The sequence below is a fragment of the Bombyx mori genome, chromosome 12 (assembly GCF_030269925.1).
Source record: "Bombyx mori chromosome 12, ASM3026992v2".
NCBI classification, from domain to species: Eukaryota; Metazoa; Arthropoda; class Insecta; order Lepidoptera; family Bombycidae; genus Bombyx; species Bombyx mori.
Window position 1 is genome coordinate 10,963,244 of NC_085118.1, and position 22,823 is coordinate 10,986,066.

At 36.8% G+C, this 22,823-nt stretch overlaps 1 protein-coding gene across 1 annotated transcript in view; it reads right to left on the reverse strand.

Moving 5' to 3' along the window:
- Positions 1 to 22,823, reverse strand: part of LOC101736567 (stearoyl-CoA desaturase 5) — a 38,162-nt gene that overhangs the window by 2,756 nt on the left and 12,583 nt on the right. Inside the window, 4 exon segments of the mRNA NM_001309576.1 lie at positions 760 to 945; positions 1,223 to 1,434; positions 7,278 to 7,408; positions 9,780 to 10,110. Coding sequence (NP_001296505.1) covers positions 760 to 945; positions 1,223 to 1,434; positions 7,278 to 7,408; positions 9,780 to 10,101 — 851 coding nt within the window. The 5' untranslated portion in view covers positions 10,102 to 10,110.

A 22,823-nucleotide genomic window follows, 5' to 3' on the forward strand; every position in this document is an offset into this window, starting at 1 on the left:
CGCGCCCTTCAAGCCGAAACGCATTACTGCTTCACGGTAGCAATATGCAGGGTGGTGGTACCTACCCGTGCAGCCCCACAACACGTCCTACCACCAGTTTATAGGCTGCGGACCAGTTTTACGTAAGCATGACCGTACGTTCGTTCGCCGGTTTACGCAATAAAGAAATAATTGGTTAGGATCTCTGACGGGTGACACGGGGCTTCTGTATAACTTCCGGTTGGAGTCTGTTCTCTTATTAAAAATGTTTGTTTGGCATTCGGGATATTGGTTAACTTGTTTTGTTTGTGTGCAAATTTTTCGGTTTTCATTTTTGTTATACCATACGTAAATGGGTCAAGTGCGTATTTTCTTAGTAAATTTGCAATCACTTCAAATCAAGTGCCACGCACGTTCGTCGACCGCTGTTGGCTATTAAGATCACGTATTTTCTGATTAATAGACCGACATATTACTGTATTTCTTACTGGTGGTAGGACCTCTTGTGAGTCCGCGCGGGTAGGAACCACTACCCTACCTATTTCTGCCGTGAAGCAGTAATGCGATTCGGTTTGAAGGGTGGGGCAGCCGTTGTAACTATTCTTGAGACCTTAGAACTTATATCTTAAGGTGGGTGGCGCATTTGCGTTGTAGATGTCTGTGGGCTCCATTTATCAATTAATACCAGGTGAGCTGTGAGTTCGTCTACCCAACTAAGCAATAAAAAAAAGGAAAAAAAAAATTAAATCCTCGGACTTGAATTTATTTTATTGCCTTTACCTGTCATACGGTTTGTTTCCCCATAGATGCGCAAAGCTGTTCACGGAGAAGGCGATATTCAAAGTGGTCGTGAATCGAAGAACAAAACTAATAACGAAACTCGTCACCAGGCTTTCATTCCAAAAGTACCATGGTATCCAGATTGGGATGAGGATATTCAGCAGCAGAAAAAGTGGAATGAAGATTCTGAAATAGTTCAACAGTGAATTGATTAAAACCCTGCGCCTGTTTCGGCCGTGAAGCAGTAATGTAATAGTCTTTGAATATTATACTTGATTTTGTTTTCAAAGCAGAATATTGAAGAGCATGTGTGCGATTTTATAACCACTCGTATTTGGATATTAATTAGCTAATAGACATAAACGTTATATGTAACTATTGAAAGTACGGAGTAACAGCTTTACTGTATCAATATAGTTCTAGTAAAATAAATTATTAAATAAATTCATTTTAGTGAACTCACTTCTGCTGTATCCTAACAACGGGATCTTCTATTAGATCTAATGAACACTTCCTCAGAGCCACCCTGCGATCTTCAACTGCAGGATGTGGTGTCAAGACGAGCCAGCCCACGTGGGCAAACCAGAAACCTCGCCGGACATCGTGGGGGTCTGCCACCGTCTCCGAATATTTATGATGAACACGATGGTCCAAAGCCCACGTGTAAATATCACGCTGTGGGCAAGTTCATGAGATGTAGTTCGTGGAAATTTAATGAAGATTAATTAAAATTAATAAAATATAAGTCTAAAATGCATTGCAGAAAACATTTAGTTTTAAGTTTTCTTAGGCCAAGTACCATAGGATCGGCATGGTGACCTTAATTAACACATTGGGTAGATTTTAATTAGATTAACTATCATCTTCACATTTTTTAAAGAGCTCTTATCTCATCATCTATAAATTTAAGTGAAGCAAATATTTGAAGAAAGCCGGTATGTGATCCCAGTCTATTACAGTCTATAACAGTGTCAGTATATGAGGAGATGTTTTTGTAGTCATCACCACCATCAAAGTTCCAAAAAAAATACAGCACGAAAGATTGTCTCTTTGCACGATTGATATCGCCTATGTGAAAAACTCTTAGTCGAAATCATGTTTTCTGATAAGCCCTGAATTTTATCCTCTACTCTTAAGCTTCTGAAGTCTTCATTAATTATAAATTATTGGTATGTTTTTTTGATACTTGTTATGTTAGATGAGTTACGGGTAGTTTTATTGACGAGTTGAATGTGAGTGGGTCAATAGCTTCAATTGACATTGTTGGCGACGTGACGTCGTCAACTGAACAAGGCAAATAAATTAGTTAACAATAATTTTTAATGTACACTAAATTTATAACACAAATTTTATCTTTATTATTAGCCTGGAAAAGGTTGTGCACACTTGATTATATTTCAGACTTTTAGGTATATTTTATATAACAAGTAATTGTTGGTCATAGTTGTCGTATAATAAGGTAAACTGAGATCTGCTTCTCGGTGTGAAATTTTATAGCATCAACCCCTATATCCCCTCCCATATATCACCTATCATATATCACCTATCATATATAGCCCCTATATAATCCCTTTTCCGCGCACTTTATGGGAATGTAGAAATTTTCTGTACGTTTCTGACACTAATTTGTTAATATGAAACTCTAATTCAAAAACAAATGGCACTACTATAGTTCTTTTGCTGTCAGATCCGCTAACCTATCAAATGTTTGGCCAGAAAACATTAGATGTTGTACTTCTCTCAATATATTTAGATCTCGGGTCACTTTTTTAACTTTTGTTGTTGCTACGCTCATTAACCCTTTTTACCTCTTTCTAGTAATATTTTATGATATATTTATGTTTTGCCTGTTTTGCATGTTTGTACTTATTAAGAGGTAAATAAAATTGTATTTATTCAATTTATTTGATATTGTAGGTACCGGGACAGCAGTTATATTCTTAGTAGTCAACTTCAAAATTGAAAACCATCATTCCTTTTGGGCAAAACAAATTCGCATCGTATAAGATTACGTAGAAAACATTGCTTGCTGTAAGCGATAAGCCGCCCTTTTTATTTTTTATAGATTCAACATTGAACGCCGTCTTTGCAGTTTTAATAAATATGTTTTAATAGATTAAAATAGTAGAACTAGATCAAAGCATGTTTATATCCATTACACAAAAAAAGTACGGTGATCAAAAAACGTTAAGTTCGTTTGAACGAATGTGTTGCCCAAATTGAATTATCAATAAAAGCTGGTAGTAACCATTATATAAATTTAATAAAGATATATTTGTTACTAGCGACCCGCCCTCGCTTCGCTTCGAATACATTAAATTTTATTATTGATAGCTGCGTCCCGTGATGTTACCCGCGGTTATTGTCCTAACGCGGGTGACGCCGCGGGGCAAAGCTAGTCTAAAAATAACTAGCCTTAGTTACTCCTTATATCATCAGCTACCTATCAATAAAAGTCTCGTCAAAATCGGTCGAGCCGTTATTTTTAATGTTATTTTGGTATAGTAAAAAGCGGTTATTTCAATATTACAAACAGACACTCCAATTTTATTTATATGTATAGATAAACCAGGAATATTTGTGATACCGTATATATTAATATAGTATTATTTTTATATTTTTCCATCTACCCGAAGTCTTTTTTGAACAGTTATTTAATTTCACAAAAATAGTTTGGTTGGTAATTTTTTTCAACCGTAATTGTTATATATATGTACAGGCTAAAAAAGCTTGGTTACATTATGTATCTGTCACCGATTTATCACGACACTAAACCGTTTAGTGGGTGCGATTCCTATAGAGTCGATCCAGTCGCCATTAACTTATTTAGCTATGTTCGTAAATTAATCAGATGTAAAAGTCTCGACTGTTTAGTTGAGGAAGTGTTTCAGTACATTGAGCGGCCAATCCATCGTTCGACTAATTAATCAAAAAGCGATCAATGTGGTTGTTGTTTTTTTTGTCTAATGAATTTTTCGTTGCTATCCACAACTCCATACATTCCTTTTGGATTTTTTAAAATACCTATTCGATGGGAATAGTGAGATTTTTTCTTCTTAAAAAAAAAAAAGTTAAAAACAAAAAAGTTAAATACTTTTTATTTTATTTTTTTATTTGTATTTTTTTTTACTTCTGTTTGTGGTCAGATTTTCTTCTTTCATCTCTTGTTTAGTATCTACTGTCGAGTTTACAGACGAATCAGTTTCTTTTCAAAAATACCAAAGTCAATAGAAAATGTAAAACATAAAGGAATCTCGAGGTTCAATAATTATGGTGAATCTTCGATATCTGTGCGAACAGTATTACGAATAAATAGATGTTACCTGATAGCGCATAGCTGGAGTAGCCCCTTGGCTACCAGTAAATAGGTAGGAAAAAAAAGTTTAGCGCAACTTTAAAATTTTGTGTTAATTGAAAAAAAGTCATATTTTTCAATAATTACTTTTTATTTGTAACTGTATTTTTAATTCTGTTATTAGCAAAACAACAGAGTAAAGTTTCATTTTGTAATATTATTGAGTAGGTTTTCCTACAACATAGGACAACATTTGATGATAACGTATGCACACATAATGAACACTATTTTCAATGTTCAGAACGATAAAGCTTATGTACAAATTACATATTGTATAGTTCACAACACCGAAGCAATATGCAATGCTTTCTAGGAACGAAACAACGGGCTATATATGCACATGGGTATATTGCAACTAAAGCGAAGTCAGCTAAAGTTACGTGATTCTAGTAGGTGAACATATCGGATGACGCACGGCGACTTATGCTCGTATGTGTGAGGTTTCGCATCCCTAGCATTTTATTTTGTTTTGTTAGGTAGGGCTTCTGGTATTGCTAACGTCCATTGGCGGTGATCAACAATTACTATCGATAAAAAAAAACATACATACGGCTATCTCTCGGTTACTCGAGTAGGAAGGTGTCGTTCATCCTCAGTAAACTTTGACAGTGATTCCAGAAGTAGCGCATGGACCTCAACCCCACGAAAATCATAGCTGTGCCCTTAAAAAGGGGTCGTCCTTTCGACACCACTGCTTGCATCTCGTCCCGAATTAAGCGCGGTAGCTCCGTTTCCGCCATAAAATATTTGGGCAACCCATACCGTGGGCTTCAAAGGCCGAATACTTAAGAATCGACCATTATAGTCACTCTGGATGACATTCCGTCCTCATATAAAAACAGTTCACGACCGAGCCGCGAACTGTCCTACTTGGTCGCCTCTACCCCATGATTTGCAGACGAAGTAAATTGTCTCTTCGTAACAAGGTGACACTGTACAAAACTTGCATGCGTTTCGTCATGACCTATGCAAGTTTAGTGATCGCTCACGCGGCCCGCATACGCCTAAATCTCTCCAGGTCATTTTATCCTGTTTCTACAGGATAGTCCTCGCAGTACCTTGATATATGAGGTATGATGATATTCATGAGGACCAAAATCTAGAATCGATACGAAGTATATCAAGGAAGCGACAGAACGCTACTTTGATAAAGCAGCACGACTCGATAACTCTTTCATCGTGGCCGCCGCTAATTACATATCCGACCCTGGCGACGGGACAACATAAAGCCCCCGTCGCCCAAAACATGTCTTTTTGGATGCACGCTCTCGGTATTTTTAGGCTCTAGAAGTACCGGTCCTAGTCGTTATCAATTACAACGAAGATTTCCACGTGCAAACTTGCCCATGGATACAACTCACTAAGTTCTCTCCGGATCATCTCAGTATGCCGCAATTTAGATCTGGTGGGAGATTCAGCGAGGAACTGCTCTTCCTAGGTAGATAATAGCAAATCCATTCAGGTTGAGCACCTTGAGCTCACCTACCGGTTATGGTGAAATCAGAATAGCCTCTCGGAGTTACAAGCAGATAGGTAGACAAAAAAGACGTATAGAAATACACACGTTTGTTTGTTCAGACTTACAGAGGAGCGAATCCTGGTCTCGACAATAGGTGAACTAATTCGTATGTTATTTGAGGTCCGGCCCGAGGATTTAATATAATGCGACCTCTTCAGTATTTTTTATTTTTTTATTGCTTAAATGGGTCGACGATCTCACAGCCCATATTTTAATTGGTGTTAAGTGGTTACTGGAGCCCCTAGACATCTACAACTTAAATGCGCCATCCACCTTGAAATATAAGTTCTAAGGTCTTAGTATGGTTACAACGGCTGCCCCACCTTTCAAATCCATGCGGACTCACAAGAGGCCATACCAACAATAAACTAACAACAGTCTAACTACTTGTACTTCTTTATCATCGATCCGTGTTGATATCTTCATATTTGTTCTTACCCAACTTCCTATATTCCTAATTATAATTGTAAGCAGTGGTGTGAAGGAATGCTGTGAATTCTGGTTGATACCACGGTGCTGCCTATATTCGCCACAAAGCAATAACGCTTCGCGATATCGTCATTCGTTTAAGGCAGGAACATTCAAACACGATCTTTTTGTTTATTGCATAAGATAGATAGATGACTGACTCAGGGCCTGGTGTTAAATGGTCACCGGAGCTCATAGATCTCACAAAGCAATTGCCACTGTTCATTTCGAGACGTGGTGTTGTAATTCTCTATAGTAATAGATACATCGGGCTGTCCTACCGATGAAATCGGCCTAAAACCGGTTGAATAGTCGCACCCAGTCGCGTTGATATAAATTACGTCCTTCTTTCTAACAGTTAAATAAAAATTGGAAACAAATGAGTGGCGCCGATCGCGTAGTTTACAATTCATTGGAATTACAAGCTAATTACAACTATCCTATCCAATGAATATCATCTTGCCTACTTCTGACGGGAAGCAGATAGTATGTGTTTAGTGTCGAAATGTCTAAATCCTGATTATCATTATTGTACCGCTTGCATCATTTGCCTTATTGATGTGTATTAATCTAACAGAAATTGTGACATTAACTAGGGCGCCACATACTATTACACCACATCATGTCATTATGGACCTACACCGGACTTGACTGGAGCAGTAAAAATCGAACACTTGCCCAACGAAACCGGACCAACGTGAAGACCAGCTCGCGGTGGATTATATTACTATTAATCTTATAACTATTTGCGACGAGTTATTTATTAATATCCTATTATGTGGAAATTGCATTGGTCAAAGGCTTACATTCGTTTCATGAAACCGGGCTTTGGAGCTGAATGTATACTGGAAACATACCACCAATTATGCTCGAATTTAACAATCATTAATTGTACTAATGGGTACTACTTAATTCCATGCAATACATATGCAATGCACATTACTGTCACCAAGTCAATGTATTCCAATTTGGATGATAGTTCAGTACTTAAACAATTTAATGCTATAATTGATTTTAAGTATCAAGATGGGTGACGGCATTCTAGTGGAGATCTACGGGCCAACATTAAAATGTGTGCGGTAATGTGTGTCCTTTTTTTACAGTCTTCGCCTGTGTTGTAAAATTTGCCTTTTTTATTTTTTAATCTGCTAAAATCATACAAAATAGACTACGTACCTGTCCTGTGATGGTAAAGAGAAAAGCCAACAGTATTCGTAAAGGCGTTCGCGCCTTATAAGCTCTATGTGACCACAGTCTATGTACACCCGCGGTTATTCCAAATCCCGACGTGTAAATGGTGGCTAAAGCTGAAATAAATAAAGACGTTTTAATGAGTTCGTTTACTTAATAATACTTCACTTTGGAACCTCTGGGTCTGCGGAGGGACTTCGGTTCCCTCTGTATTTTGTACCGTATGTTCCATGGGGAGTGCTCTGAGGAATTGTTCGAGATGATACCGGCATCTCGTTTTTACCATCGCACCGCCCGCCACCGAAGTAGAGTTCATCCATACTACCTGGAGTCACTGCGGTCATCCACAGTGCGTTTCTAGAGGTCTTTTTTGCCACGTACCATCCGGCTATGGAATGAGCTCCCCTCCACGGTGTTTCCCGAGCGCTATGACATGTCCTTCTTCAAACGAGGCTTGTGGAGAGTATTAAGTGGTAGGCAGCGGCTTGGCTCTGCCCCTGGCATTGCTGAAGTTCATGGGCGACGGTAACCACTCCCCATCGGGTGGGCCGTATGCTCGTCTGCCTACAAGGGCAATAAAAAAAAATAAAAAAATTAGGTTTATAATACTAAGTGTGTAATGAAGTTATTTATACCACTGAAAAACGCTGTACGGAAGTTAAATTGTTTAAGGTAAGGGCGATGAACCTTGTTCCGATTTAGGTAGCGCTGTGGAAGAATTAAGACGATGATATAATCTCCACTAGTTCCTCCAAGGGGAAGAGATTGTATTTTTTTTTAATTGTCCTTGTAGGCAGACAAGCATACGGCCCAGCTGATGGTGAGTGGTTACCGTCGCTCATGGACTTCAGCAATGCCAGGGGCAGAGCCAAGCCGCTGCCTACCAAACGAAGAGCAAACGATGAGAGACTGAAAATCGATCTACATTGTGTAATTGCACGTAAATTTTACTGGTTGGCGAAAGGCTATGTATTTATTAAAAGAATTTCCCTGTCTTCTGGATTTCATCCAGGGCTTAGTCGAATCACTCGATTACAGTCATAAACATATTTAAATGCTATATTTAAATGCTTTATTGTTTTTCCACATATTTAAATGCTGTATTGTATTTCCAATCTTGTCACACCTACGGACCGGCTGATGATGTCACAGCTTGCATCGTTTTAATGTCTATTTGGTTGTGCTTATATCCAGCATTAAAGTTGCATTTTAATAATGCGTATTTGATAACTTACGTTTCGTAAATTCTATTTTGCAACAATACAACGTAAATTAAAATACCTACGCGATGTACGTATACACGAAACAACAGTCCTATTTACGATAAGCCTCGCATCCGATATGTTCGAAGTGAAATAGCCTATTGTGAGGTGAAGTTATCGTCACCAGGAATGTGTAAACAAAGCAAATACGTACATTTTATAAAATATAAGTGAAGCACGCGTAAGTAAGCTCTTTTCACTGGTGCTGAGTATGTAGGCTTGGAAATACTAGGTGTGCCCCGATAACACACGTGTTAATATTGTAAGTTAATAATGAAACACTTGTATAATAGATATACCACAGTATTCGTGCATATGTTAGTAATAAATAGGTAGCTAAATAGTTCTATGCAAATTGTATCTGTCAATGAAAAGCTTGTCGTTCTAGTATGGAAATGTAACTTTTACATAAATTTATGTTTCCCATTACACATTTTCAATTTAAATACAAGTATCCGCATTAAGTTATCTGCTATGAATGTAGGAATGAATGTTTAGGAGATTAAGTTTATAGACAAACAAACAGAATGGGGAAAAATTGTATTTTGGGTTGAAGTAACCAAATTACATAGTTTATTTCGGTTTTATTCTGGACGGATAACTATATAATTTTTTCAAATGCTTTAGTAATTTTTGAACAAGTGCATGAACAAGTTTACGTAACACGCGTAAGCCGCTGTAAATCATTACAACGAAAATATACTTCATCTCTTTCTATTCCAAAAAAAAGTGTGTGTGTCCGCTCCGACGCACGACTGGAGTTTACTGGATATAAAAAATTAAACGAAACAATACGAGAAATAGTTCTATATTACGACAACACGATACACTACAGATTATTAACAAATTAACGAGACACAAAACAAACGACTAACAAATATATGAAAATACAATAATGAGAGAAACGCGCGATCAGTACGAGGCTTTGTGGCGGACTGCCGGCGCAGCAGCCCGGCGTCACCTGCGATAACGCATTTCGTGTGACATGCGCAATCAGGCGCATAACGCATTTCGTGTGACATGCTAGTACGATTTTGGTCCCCATAATTTTCATACCCCGGGCCTATATATGTAAATCGATTCTAAAGGAGTAAACTCCAATATGTCATAATACCTATATATTATTACGCAAGACGGGTAGGTAATCATTACCAACGTTGTCGTAAAATAACATATTTCAAAACTCAAAAGGAGTATATAAGTTAATATGTATTATGTTTCTTACCGAACAACGTAGTCAGAAGTTTGACTTCATTAGTTACTATGAGGAAAATTCCGTAAATTGAAACTAAGTGTAGCGACACTTGAACTACAAGGTCCGGCCACCTGATCCGTGGCGTGAACTCCATTGCTTCATATTTGCTGATGTCAAAGTCTGTTTCGTTATTGGTTTTCTCGTTTAATATATTATTTTGTTTGACTGTGTTGTTATTTTTGGAGTGCTCCACATTATTTTCGTCTTTACATCCATCAGACGTGAGTCTTAATTCCAATGCAGGTTCCATTACTTCTGTGCAAACTTCAATGTTCTGTTGCGCCGGAGCCATGGTGATGCACTGTAACAATATTCGAATTTTATTACCATGGATTTAATCAAGTAATACAAAGCTAGAGGAAATAAAACTGTTTGCATGAAGTGAATTTAGTGATATCAGCAATATGTTGTGCCAGACCGTGAGTATATTAATGCGGTTCTAAATGTAAAATTTCAGTGTTTATTCATGTTTTATGTGTATTATTTTACCTGTGCCTACTGTTAAAGTTTACTGTAATTTGTGCATTAAGAGAAACTGGTAATGTTGATAATTACAATCAAACATTATTACAATAGCACATTTGAAAATGTGTATAATATGTGTAAAAAATGTAATACATAAACTTATTCATACTGAGAGAATACCAACATATATTATCTATCTATATAATCTAATATATAAAATTCTTGTGTTACGGTGTGCGTGATTGAACTCCTCTGAAACGGTTTGACCGATTTTTATGAAATTTTATATGCATGTTCAGTAGATTTGAAAATCGGCTACTATCTATTTTTCATACCCCTAAGTGATAAGGGTTGTCCACCCCTACCATTTATTTTTTATTTTTTGGACATATTGTTTTTGTTATAATGAGCCATTATGTGATTGAATGAGGTTTTTTTTCTACACTAGAAATTCCCTAGAAATCTTATATATGGCAAAACAACGTTTGCCGGGTCAGCTAGTAATATATAAAAATGAATTACTGTTCGTTAATCTCGCTTAAACTCGAGAACGGCTGGACCGATTTGGCTAATTTTGGTCTTGAATTATAAATTATTTGTGGAAGTCCAGAGAAGGTTTAAAAGGTAGATAAATATGAAAATGCTCGGAATTAAATATTAATAACATTTTTGTTTTTCCTTTGATGTGTCCCCCCGTCGTCGCGTCGGACGGAATCGTTTTGTTTGTTTTATGTTTATTTTATACAAAAGTTTAGGTCTTTTATTTATCGATTGAGGCACTACGAAATCTGCCGGGTGAGCTAGTTCACAATATTATTAAATAGCGACTCTCTCGTTCGTTGTACACATTTCAAACCACAACGGCTCACAGCGCATGAACGATTTCGCGGCCGAATGTTCCGGATTGAGGTACATGCTACTCCGGAATCAGAATCCGTCCCACCACTATAATTGTTACACAAATTGATAATAATTTTTTTTAACTTATTCTGATTATTGTTTTAATTATATCACGATTGATAAATGTTTCAACGTTATTTAAAAATGTGTTATTTTTGTAACAAAATTGAATTTGTAAATTAAAATCTAGTATTTATTTATTGGTTGAATGTTATTTTGGGTTTGTCAATCTAACATTGTTAATTGAAACAATGTTTTTACCCGAACGATTTTCGATCATATACACGCACGCAGACACCACCGAATGAACGAATATATTTTCTACGCTTACTTTGCTAATATTGCTCGTTTGTCGCTTATTAGTCACCATTTTAATGCTCTCTGGTAGTTTTGTTCTTGAATCGTTATCAGGAAGGATAGTCTTTTAAAAAACCAAACATGCTTGATAAGAAACTTAAATTATGATTGCGATTTTGTCTAGATTTCGATGAAGATGCAACATTTTATTTTTAAAATTTAACTGCTATTGTTCCTTTCAAAGCCAATGTTTTAAATACTAATTTACAGATTATAATTATCAACATTGTCTAATTGTCAATTATCAGTTGTATTCTTTTATGTGGATTTTTTATTGCTTAGATGGATGAACGAGGTCACAGCCCACCCGGTATTAAGTGGTTACAGGTTTCGATCTCAACGTGAATGTCTTCACCCATTAAGAAACATGAGGTTTAAGTTTCAACTGTCTCACTCTTCCAACCAGATCGCATGACTGATTCAGAAATAGGCAGGACGGTGGTACCTGCGCGTGCGGGCTAGCAATACGCTCCACCATAACTAACGATTTAAGTGTTATTCTTTAAACTTTATTATTATATTCTTTAAACCACAAAAAATATTTATTATAAAACGAATTTCCTTGTGATAAGCCTAACCCACAATCATATGAATCCTATGAAGCCTAACCCACAATGAATGAAAAAAAAAATTAGTGTAAAATACCAGTTTTTGAGCACTCTTATTTCAATCTCATAATAATTTCTATTATAATATATATATACCTAGTCAGGTCATAAATTCTGTCACATGTTTAATGTAAAAGAATTGAAACAAGTTTATTCATTATGTAAATATTCATATACCAAAATGAACTTAACAAAACATAGATTCTTATGACACTAAAGTTTATTCAAAATGACCTCCGTGATTTTAAATACAGGCCTTCAATCTGCGCGGCCAGTCGTCAATCGCAGCACGAACGAGGTCCATGTTAATATTGGCGGCTGCCGTAATCAAGGATGTCTTGAGTGACTCCAAATTGGGATGAGGCTTTGAGCACGCCTTTTCCTCCAAGTGTTGCCATATCTTGTAATCTAACGGATTCAAATCTGGACTGCAGGAGGGCCAGTCTTCGTGCCGGATGAAGTCGATTTCACGCGCCGCCAGCCAGTCTTGTGTGCTCTTGGCTCTATGAGCTGGCGCCGAATCTTGTTGGAATACCCAGTGCCTGTTATTGAACATGGTATGAGAAAAAGGTTCCACAAGGTTCGTCAGGACTGTATTTTGATACACAACTGCATTCGTTTTTACAGCTGTCTCACAAAAATGTACCTCTGTTAAGCCCCAATAAGAAACTCCCAACCATACCATGAGCGAGGATGGAAAATGACCTCGTTGGACACGCGGAATACGGTTGCTCGCTTCTTCACTACTGTGTGCGTACACCTTATCATTTTGTTTGTTGTAGCTCTCTTCTACGGTAAAAAATTTTTCATCCGAAAAAAGAATTTCCCGATATTTTTTTCCCGCGTACCGCTTCAACAAAGCGCGGCATCTCTTCAGTCTCAGATCCATTAGACGAGCATTCAAACGATGTCCTGTTTTTCTTCGATATGCCCGAAGCCCTAAGTCTTCATTTAACACCCTTTTCACCGTGGTTCTGCTTAACCCCATCTGAAGGGCCAACAGTTTCTGTTTACGTTTGGGATTTCTTTGAATTCGCGCCTTCACAGCTTTTATCACTGCTGGAGTCCTAACAGACCGAGGGCGACCACTTCTTGACCTGTCATCTACACTAGAGTCTTCATTGTATCGTTTGATGGTACGATAAACGAATCTATTGGTTATATTCAAATTTTTCAGTATGTTAAAAATTTGAGTTGGCGCGTAACCGCAACGATGCAACGCAATAACTGCAACACGGTCTTCTTTAAGCGTCCACTCCATATTTAAAAATGAGTAAAATTCTAAAAGTATACCTTTTTATTTTCATGAACAATTCGAAATTCGAATTCAATAAACTTTTTTGTGGCCAGCATTCTAAAAGAAAAGTTTTTACTGTGTGACAATACTTATGACCTGACTAGTTATATATATATAAATGATCCTTACAGCGACATTATGGAGATGATATTTGAATGAGTTTTGCGTTTGGAAACATTGGAACATAGGAAAAATTATAGATCCCTGTGTATCTTACTCCTTTGAATGATGTTAGATATTTTTTTCGCCAGACTGTCATCTGTCAGAATGTCGACATGGAATATCGAATGGATGATGACAGAAAGGGGCCTTGGAGAACTTAATATGTAGATACATATAATCTACTTATTGTATGAGAGGCACAAATTTGTGTGCGTTGTTCGAAGTGTGATTATTTGAATATACGATCAATGTTCCAAAAGTCCGATAAACTTCGATTAACAATGTAAGAAAAGAAGCTCTGGTGTAAATAATCGTTAATAATTTATTAAGAAATAAAACTTCATAAATCACAAGATTAAAATAAAGTGAGATTTGCTTGCTTGACTATTATTTAACGGAGAAAATTTGACAATGAGTAATGACGGTATGCGAAGAGATATTCAATATTCAATTATTAGCTCGAAGAGGAAGGGAAATTCTAATGATTAGGAAGGAAGATGTTCTCCAATCGATTTTGACTGATTCGGTGGTGTAGTAGTTAGCGAGTTAGTAGTAGTAGTTAGTTAGTTAGTGGTAGTAGTCAGTTAGTAGTAGTAGCGGCCCTGACTGTTGCACTGAGATTCTAGAGTTCGATCCCCACTGGTGGTAGGACGTCTTGTGAGTCCGCACGGGTAGGTACCATCATCTCGCCTATTTCTGCCGTGAAGCAGTATTATTTATTTATTTATTTATTTATACTGTATGCACAAAACAAAACTTGTACACAGGCGGACTTAATGCCATGGGCATTCTCTCCAGTCGACCATAGGGTGGTGCAGAGATAATGCATGGTAGGTGCATTGACAAAAGAATAACAAACAACAACAAAACAAAAAAAAAAAGAACAAACTCAAAACAAAAATCTTCCTTAAAATAACATCTCAGTATTATAGAATACACATTATTGTGTTTCGGTTTGAAGGGTGGGGCAGCCGTTGTATGTGGATGTCTATGGGCTCCGGAAATCACTTAACACCAGGTGGGCCGTGAGCTCATCCACCCATCTATACAATAAAAAAAACATTCTTATGATGAACAGGATTGTTGTTTTTTTTTTATTGCCCTTGTAGACAGACGAGCATACGGCCCACCTGATGGTGAGTGGTTACCGTCGCCCATGGATTTCAGCAATGCCAGAGGCAGAGCCAAGCCGATGCCTACCGCTTAATATTTTCCACAAGCCTCGTTTGAAGAAGGACATGTCATAGCGCTCGGGAAACACCGTGGAGGGGAGCTCATTCCATAGCCGGATGGTACGTGGCAAAAAAGACCTCTGGAAACGCACTGTGGATGACCGCAGTGACTCCAGATAGTATGGATGAACTCTACTCCGTTTGATGTTTGTCTGGGTGTTTATTATCTATAAATGTATATATTTAAACATATATAAGTATGTATGTCAGTCTCTGGTACCCACAATACAGGAAATTCTAATTTGAGGCCGGATGACCGTGCGTGATTTCTTCCCAGTTATTTGACTTATTTAGTTATTGAAATCGGCCTTAACGTTTATTTCTTCGGCTTTTAGTCAGAAAAAAATATTTTCTATTATTTCTTTCAGTTATAAAAGAATAAATATACATATATTTCACAGTAAAAACTTCACATATTTTTATAGTAATCTGCGACCAAGGGTTTTATTCAATTTTGAATTTTAAATCTATGACTAAGGTGTTCTATATTAAGCGCAAGCTTCATTGTACTTAATTAATATTACTACATGGTTGTTTTATCAAAATGTATACACGAAAACGCATGATAAAATTATCTCGGTCGCTTTCATAATCATAACACAGTTAGCGGTCAAGGTTTGGTATTCGGTTTGTTTTATCAACTCATTATAATTTTAAGTGAATTGAAGTGTACTAATTAATGACTAGCAACCGCGTTTCGCTGTGCTAAATTTTAGAGATGCTATAATATATATTTTTTAACAATTCGCACACTACCTGCTTGCTTGTTATTGATATTATTAATGATATTAAAGGAACTCGTTGCCGAAGTATCGAATATAAATAAATACTAGATTATGTTATACATCTTGTTGTTTCTTTAGAGCGGTTAGTTGCCCTCAATTAAGAAAATAGAGGTCGGGAAGAGTTGATTATTGAAAACACGAATAAAACAACATTTTCTGAAAATAAATCGTAGCTAGATCGATTTATCGCCCCCGAAATCCCCTGTATACAAAATTTTATGAAAATTGTTGGAGCCGTTTTCGGATTCAGATTATATACCTAGGTATATATACAAGAATTGCTTGTTTAAAGGTACTAGAGGTCCCGCAGTAGTCGAAATTCGACTATAATTAATTGGAATTGTAAGTTTGTACACTATTATGATTGTCTTTTATACTTCTATAATCACAAATTTCGCCAAGACTACACAATAAAAATATTAACAAAGACAAACAATATTTAATCTATTCTCAATTTGACAACAGACGCCAAGAACAAAAGTTTGACAATAAGTAGTATGCATGCGTGTGTGCGTCTAATACATGGTATGTACATAGGCGGCACTGAAAATTTCGGGAATTAACGAAGTGACACAACATTACTATTTAAAAATGTATTTATTGCTTTTCGAAGTATTCTCCGCGAAATTTGACACATTTTTCCATACGATGGAACCACTCATTGAAGCAACCATTCCATTCGGAAGTTGGGGTCTCCAAAATGGCCGTTTTGTAGGCGTCCACAGCTTCTTCAGGTGATGAAAATCTCTGTCCACGCAATTTATTCTTTATTTTAGGGAAAGTATAGAAATCATTAGGGCTTAGGTCGGGGCTGTACGGCGGATGGTCTAATAATTCTATGTTTTTTTGCTCTAAAAACTCTTTTGTTCTGTGCGCGGTGTGAGAACTCGCATTGTCGTGATGGAGGATGATGCGGCGGTTGCAGTTCTCTTTACGGAGTTCAGAAACGACCTGTGGCAAACAAATGCTAGCATACCATTCTGCATTAACCGTTCTTTGTCCCTCAAGAGGAATAGTCGTAACATGGCCGGTTTTGGAGACAAACGTGGCCACCATTTTTTTGCAACACTCCGTGAACGAACAATTTTTGTTGGCTTTAACTCATTTTCGAACACCCAAACTCGTGACTGGTTTTTTGTTTCGGGTTCGTACGCGTATATCCAGGATTCGTCACCTGATACAATGTTGTATACAGCATTTGAGGATCCTGCGTGGAATATTTCGAGAGTTCTGACGCACCAAGTAACGCGAGCCGCTTTTTGCTCTTCACAGAGCGAATGCGGTATCCATCGGGAAAACAACTTTTTTACACCTAATTGTTCATGCAAGATTATTTGTATTTGACTCATGCCAATGTCTAAAGTTGCCTGAATTTCGCGGTATGTCACATGTCGATCTTCCTCAATCAGCTTACGCACAGCATCAACGTTTTCTTGGGTGACTGCAGTTTTTGGACGACCTTGACGGGGATCATCACTGAGCTTGACACGTCCACGTTGAAACTCAGCAAACCAGCGATAAATTGTGGTTTTGGATGGGACTTCATCACCAAATGCAGAAATCATCCGGTCAACACACTGTTTTTGTGTTAAACCACATCGAAAGTCATAATAAATCATCGCTCTTGAATTTTCTCGAGTCAATTCCATTTTCTCAACGACTAAACAAGTTTGACAAAACCTCGTGACAAGACCGAGAATCTTTTTTTAAATAAATAAATGGTATTCGATTTTTAAAACCAAGGAGTTTTCAATTAAAAAGATTTTAATATGACAGGAACAGTGGAAATATTCCATTCCCGATACTTTTAGTGCACCCCTCGTAGTGTGTGTAATATTTTCTTTATTGATTTAATGTATCTTTTATGCATTATTTAAAAAAAAAATTAGCATTGTGCACTTCTTCTCTATAATCTCTATAAGTGTGCCAAATTTCATACTCCTCCATCCGCGCAATATTCGTAAAAAGGGATACAAAGTTTTTGCTTCACGTATTAATATATAGATAAGATACAAAGTTTCAAAGCATTAACAACGCGACACAGCCCACTGAGTTTCTCGCCGGATCTTCTCAGTGGGTCGCGTTTCCGATCCAGTGGTAGATTCTGCGAAGCACTGCTCTTGCTAGGGTCAGTGTTAGCAACTCTCCGGTTTGAGCCCCGTGAGCTCACCTACACACGTTAGGGTGAAGCTGAAATAGCCTCTCAAGGCTATCAGAATAGGTAGGAAAAGAAAAAAAAGCACAAACGAGTAGAACACGAACGTACAAACTAAACTATAACACAAATAAGTATTTTATAACTAAAATAATTTTAAATTGAGGTTTAATGAATTAGCTTGTGGCTTAAATTAAACTTATTCATTTCGTTTCCATGAAATTTCTTGATGCATTTGCCTGGACCGTTTTTTCAATAATATTGTTACTACCCGACATTGTGAGACTTCTTTACAACTTGATGGTAGAGGACACGTTTCATTTGAACTATTATCTAAAAATTACTGTACTTGTTAAAAAAGAAACAAATTTCGATGTAACCTTTTTTCTTTTAGTGTTTGCCTGTTTTCATTGACACAAGAGATAATAGATTTTCAATATTATTACTATATTCTATTCAAAACGGCGTTGTTTCGCAAGGGACGGTGTAGGGTTTCCTCTATCTCTAAAATCGTGATTTTAGAACGTCCTCCTTGCGTCGTATTCCTCATTGCTGAGGGTCGTGACCACCCTTTTGTATCACCTTCGCACGCACGATTTTTCTCCATCCATTCTTGTCTCTGGCGGTGTGGAGGGCGTTGTGAAACGTGGAATCAAGAGCGGTGCGGATCTGGTCGGTTTTAGAACGTATGTCTCCTACATATACTGTACGCTGGTTATATACCTTTTGTCGTCATGCTCAAGACAAACACTCACAAAGAAAAAAATGGTATCATAATAATAGATATATGTATTACAAAAAGTGTTCAAACAATATTAAATAGTAGTATTTTTAGGCTTGCGCGCATTGTAGACATAATTGGACATCATTCACGAGATATGACAAAATGCGGTTCTCAAAAGCTAAAGAATTAATACCACTTATAGCCCTAGACCATTGAAATAGCACTCTAACCTTAATAGAGAAGATGGTTGGCCGTTGTCTAACACAATACATATTCTTAGTGATTCTAAAAAAGTCTTACTTTTAATTTAGGGGTTAATTTTCTAATCTTCACAAATTTTAATTCCATGGAAAAATGAATCTTATATCATATAATTAGAAATTATAATCAGACGATTTGTCATATATAATATTTCATGAACGAAATTTCGATTTTGCTTAAATTCAACTGTTTGTCAATGTATAGAAATTCATTAGAAAGTTTTTGTTTACATAATATGTACATTCGGGAGTGCAGTATAAGCAAACCGTTTGTTGGGTGTGCTGCAAAAATCTTTCGATAGTAGCAATAACAAAATTGTAAACAAATAATTAGAGGAAGACTAAACCCGCTCCGTGAAACGATCTGTTGTGTTTATTTCACAGTTTCTTTGATGTATTTTCAAGGTTTTCATGTTTGACGAGCAAAACTAACTATTCGATGAAGCGAAACATCTGTTTTAAACAACACCAGTGACAATGAATTCAATTATACAAACGAATATATTATGTAAGTATTCGTTCTACTAAAGTTTTTATAACATTTTAGTAGTGTATCATGTGAGCCAATGTCGTTATGTCGAATTACTGTTAAATTTGCAAACAAGACGGGTAACTAATACTAATTAGGGAAACATTTCAATCAGAAAGGTTGTAAGCGAGTGAATAAGATGCATACGTCTTTATAGGTACATGTAAATGTACGTTATTTACCCGGATTGATTTACTTAAAATGTGAATTCTTATTATATGCTTGTTTTAAAACTAAATACATCCAACTTTTCCTTATCGTAACGTGATAAAACTGTACGCATAATACAATTTTTTTGAAGTGTAATCGGACGCCATGTTATTCTTTTTATTTTAATCAAAATTATAGTAATTTTTATTAAAACTGGTTTTATACATTTTACTTCACAAAGCATAACTCTCTAATGCAATTTTTTTTCAAAAAAAACTGAAGAAGCCACACAGAAAGAGAGAGAGGAATTAGTGTATAGAAAACCGAATATTAATATATTATTTGCTATAAACAAATATATACATACATACACATGTATATCTACGTACGTACGTACGTATGTACATACTTTTGGTCACATAAAAAATATATTCCTTAAGGTCTTTGGTGGACTCCAAGGAGCTGTTTGAGCTGATCCTATCGTTTCCGTTTTACAATAGCACTAGAGCAGAGGACATTTCTACTTCTTTGGTCCGCGGGGTTATTTTGTCGAAGATATTTAAAGAGGTCTACTATTCCTTACTGGCGATAGGAAGTCTGGTGAACTCGCACCGGTAGGTACCACCATCCTGCCTATTGCTGCTGTTAAGTGGCAATGCGTTTCGATTTCGAGGTTGGGGCAGTCGTTGTACTCTAAAAACGGAGACTTAGAACTCATGTCTTAAGATGGGTGGCGGCATTTACATTGTTAATGTCTATGGGCTGCGGTAACCACTTAATCGTTTAGCCCCAGATGTGCCGTGAGCTCGACCATGTAAGTAGCCCCTAAAAAAATAAAAGCTATGATAGTCTTGACAGTTTCCATGTCTAAGCGTATATCGATTATGATAAAGTTTGGCATTCACCGTACCCAATAAAATCTTAGGCATCCTAATCTGAAGTAAATGGAAAACGATATGTCTACGTTTACATAACTAAAAGTACTTGTGTGGTGGTTCAAATTCACGTTTTTTTATTATCATTTTATTATTACCGACGTTTCGGATACTCCGTATCCGGGGTCACGCTCCATCGGTTAATAAAAACGAAAATAATAAACGCGAGATATAAACCGTAAAAGTAGTACGAATTATGTCTACGTCAAAAACCGATGAAGAATATTCGTTTAATGTTTGATTTCGAAACGTCAAAAGTGTCAACGAGCGACGTCCGCTATGACACTTTTTCCCTTTCAATTCCAGCCGCCAAGGGCGACGCATCGATTTCCTATTTCTGTTATATTCCGTCTTATTTGTCACATAAGGACTGATAAATATCTCAAAAGCAATAAATACAGTCCACTGTCATTTACCACAACGTTTTTTTTTTTTTTTTTTTTTTTTTTTTTTTTTTTTTTTTTTTTTTTTTTTTTTTTTTTTTATGATTGAAAGTTTACTGGTGGCCCGAAGGCCTTTCCAGTTTCACCAGGACAGGTGGGCGAGCAGAGGCTCAGCCAAGAGGGGTGGGATTTGCTAATTACCACAACGTAACATATGGTCCTTCTCCCGTAAAACAATCGAATTGACGACCTGCGAAGAATACAATTTGAAAACCGACACTTAACCGCCATCTTAAAATCGTCGGCGCTTCATCGGCTGGATAAAATTTATCTATTCAAAAAAGATCGCTGAAGATATCGTCAACAAGCAATAAATACAGTCCACTCTTATTTACCGCAACATATGGTAATACTCAATTATACTTACTTAACATTACTAAGCTGAGTACTGAAACTTGAAATTTTTGGGAGTTTACATTTCGTGAACTAGAAGAACAGCGTTAAGGCGTCTTTGAGATCAAACTGCAATAACAAGAGAGCGAAACTACATACCGCTTGTCTTGTAAAAGCTTGAGGACAATTGGCTTTATTCCTTTAAAAAAAAAAAAAAAAAAGAGATAGTGGTGCGTGCTCGTTATGGAACCTGCGACCTCACACAAGAGACACGCTTGATAAAGCCTGCCACGCACGTCGGTTGTAGCCTTCGACTAGCTTAGATCATTACAATAGTGAAGGTTGTAGCAGTTGAAAGAAAATTAGTTCTGTAAATGTGAATACATTACAATAGCGGGACGTTAAATATAAACCGAAGGAAATGGAAGCTGATGGTACAAAGAGCCATGAAGGGCTTTCAGGGACACAACCTTCAGCAATGAAGTATGCGACTAAGAAGAAGAATAAGAAATATAAGAGTTTTATAATGCGTTAAGCTAGCCACACAATTTGTCCAGATATCGTCGTGGCCTATGGAATAGGACGCTTAGTGTGCTTGCTCCTTTTTTAGGGATGCAACTAAACCGGTGTTGGAATCCCGCAAGCATATATCGCTTTTGTAATAAAATACTTGTTTAGGCCATATTTGGGAATTAATTTCACGACGAAGGAGTAAATTTTGTGTAATAAAAATGGAAGCTGATGGTACAAAGAGCCATGAAGGGCTTTCAGGGACACGACCTTCAGCAATGAAGTATGCGACTAAGAAGAAGAATAAGAAATATAAGAGTTTTATAATGCGTTAAGCTAGCCACACAATTTGTCCAGATATCGTCGTGGCCTACGGAATAGGACGCTTAGTGTGCTTGCTCCTTTTTTAGGGATGCAACTAAACCGGTGTTGGAATCCCGCAAGCATATATCGATTTTTGTAATAAAATACTTGTTTAGGCCATATTTGGGAATTAATTTCACGACGAAGGAGTAAATTTGGTGTAATAAAAATGAATCTCGCAAAAAAATGATATTTGCGTAGTTTCCGCAATTGCTTCACTCACGGCCGAAATAGGCAGGCGCCGACTTCGACAGTAATACGTTCCGCTTTCAAGGGTGCGACAGCCAATACAATATACATTTGAGCTTATTAACTATATTATATAGATAACTCGTGTATTCATATATACAATAATAAAAATGTGCTTGTTCTGCGTTATGGTCAATAGTTATTGTAAGTACCCTTGTTACCCGATGAAATGACCTACATAGATAAACTCCAGGTCCCAGTACTATAATTGAACAACGCTGTTCATATCTCATATCTTATTATTATAGCAGATTGCTTTCTGTATTATAATATTTTGCCTTCTGTATTTCTGTAACATACCTAACTAAATAAAAAACCAAAAATGCCTAAAGTTTACTAGAATCAAACATCAAACAAGCATTGCATTGAGATTTAATTTCTCATAAAGGTTTTCTGATCACAAAAATATATATTTTTTTTTTTTTTTTTTTTTTATGATTGAAAGTTTACTGGTGGCCCGAAGGCCTTTCCAGTTTCACCAGGACAGGTGGGCGAGCAAAGGCTCAGCCAAGAGGGGTGGGATTTGCTAACAACTGCCCGAGCGCCTCCGAAGGAGA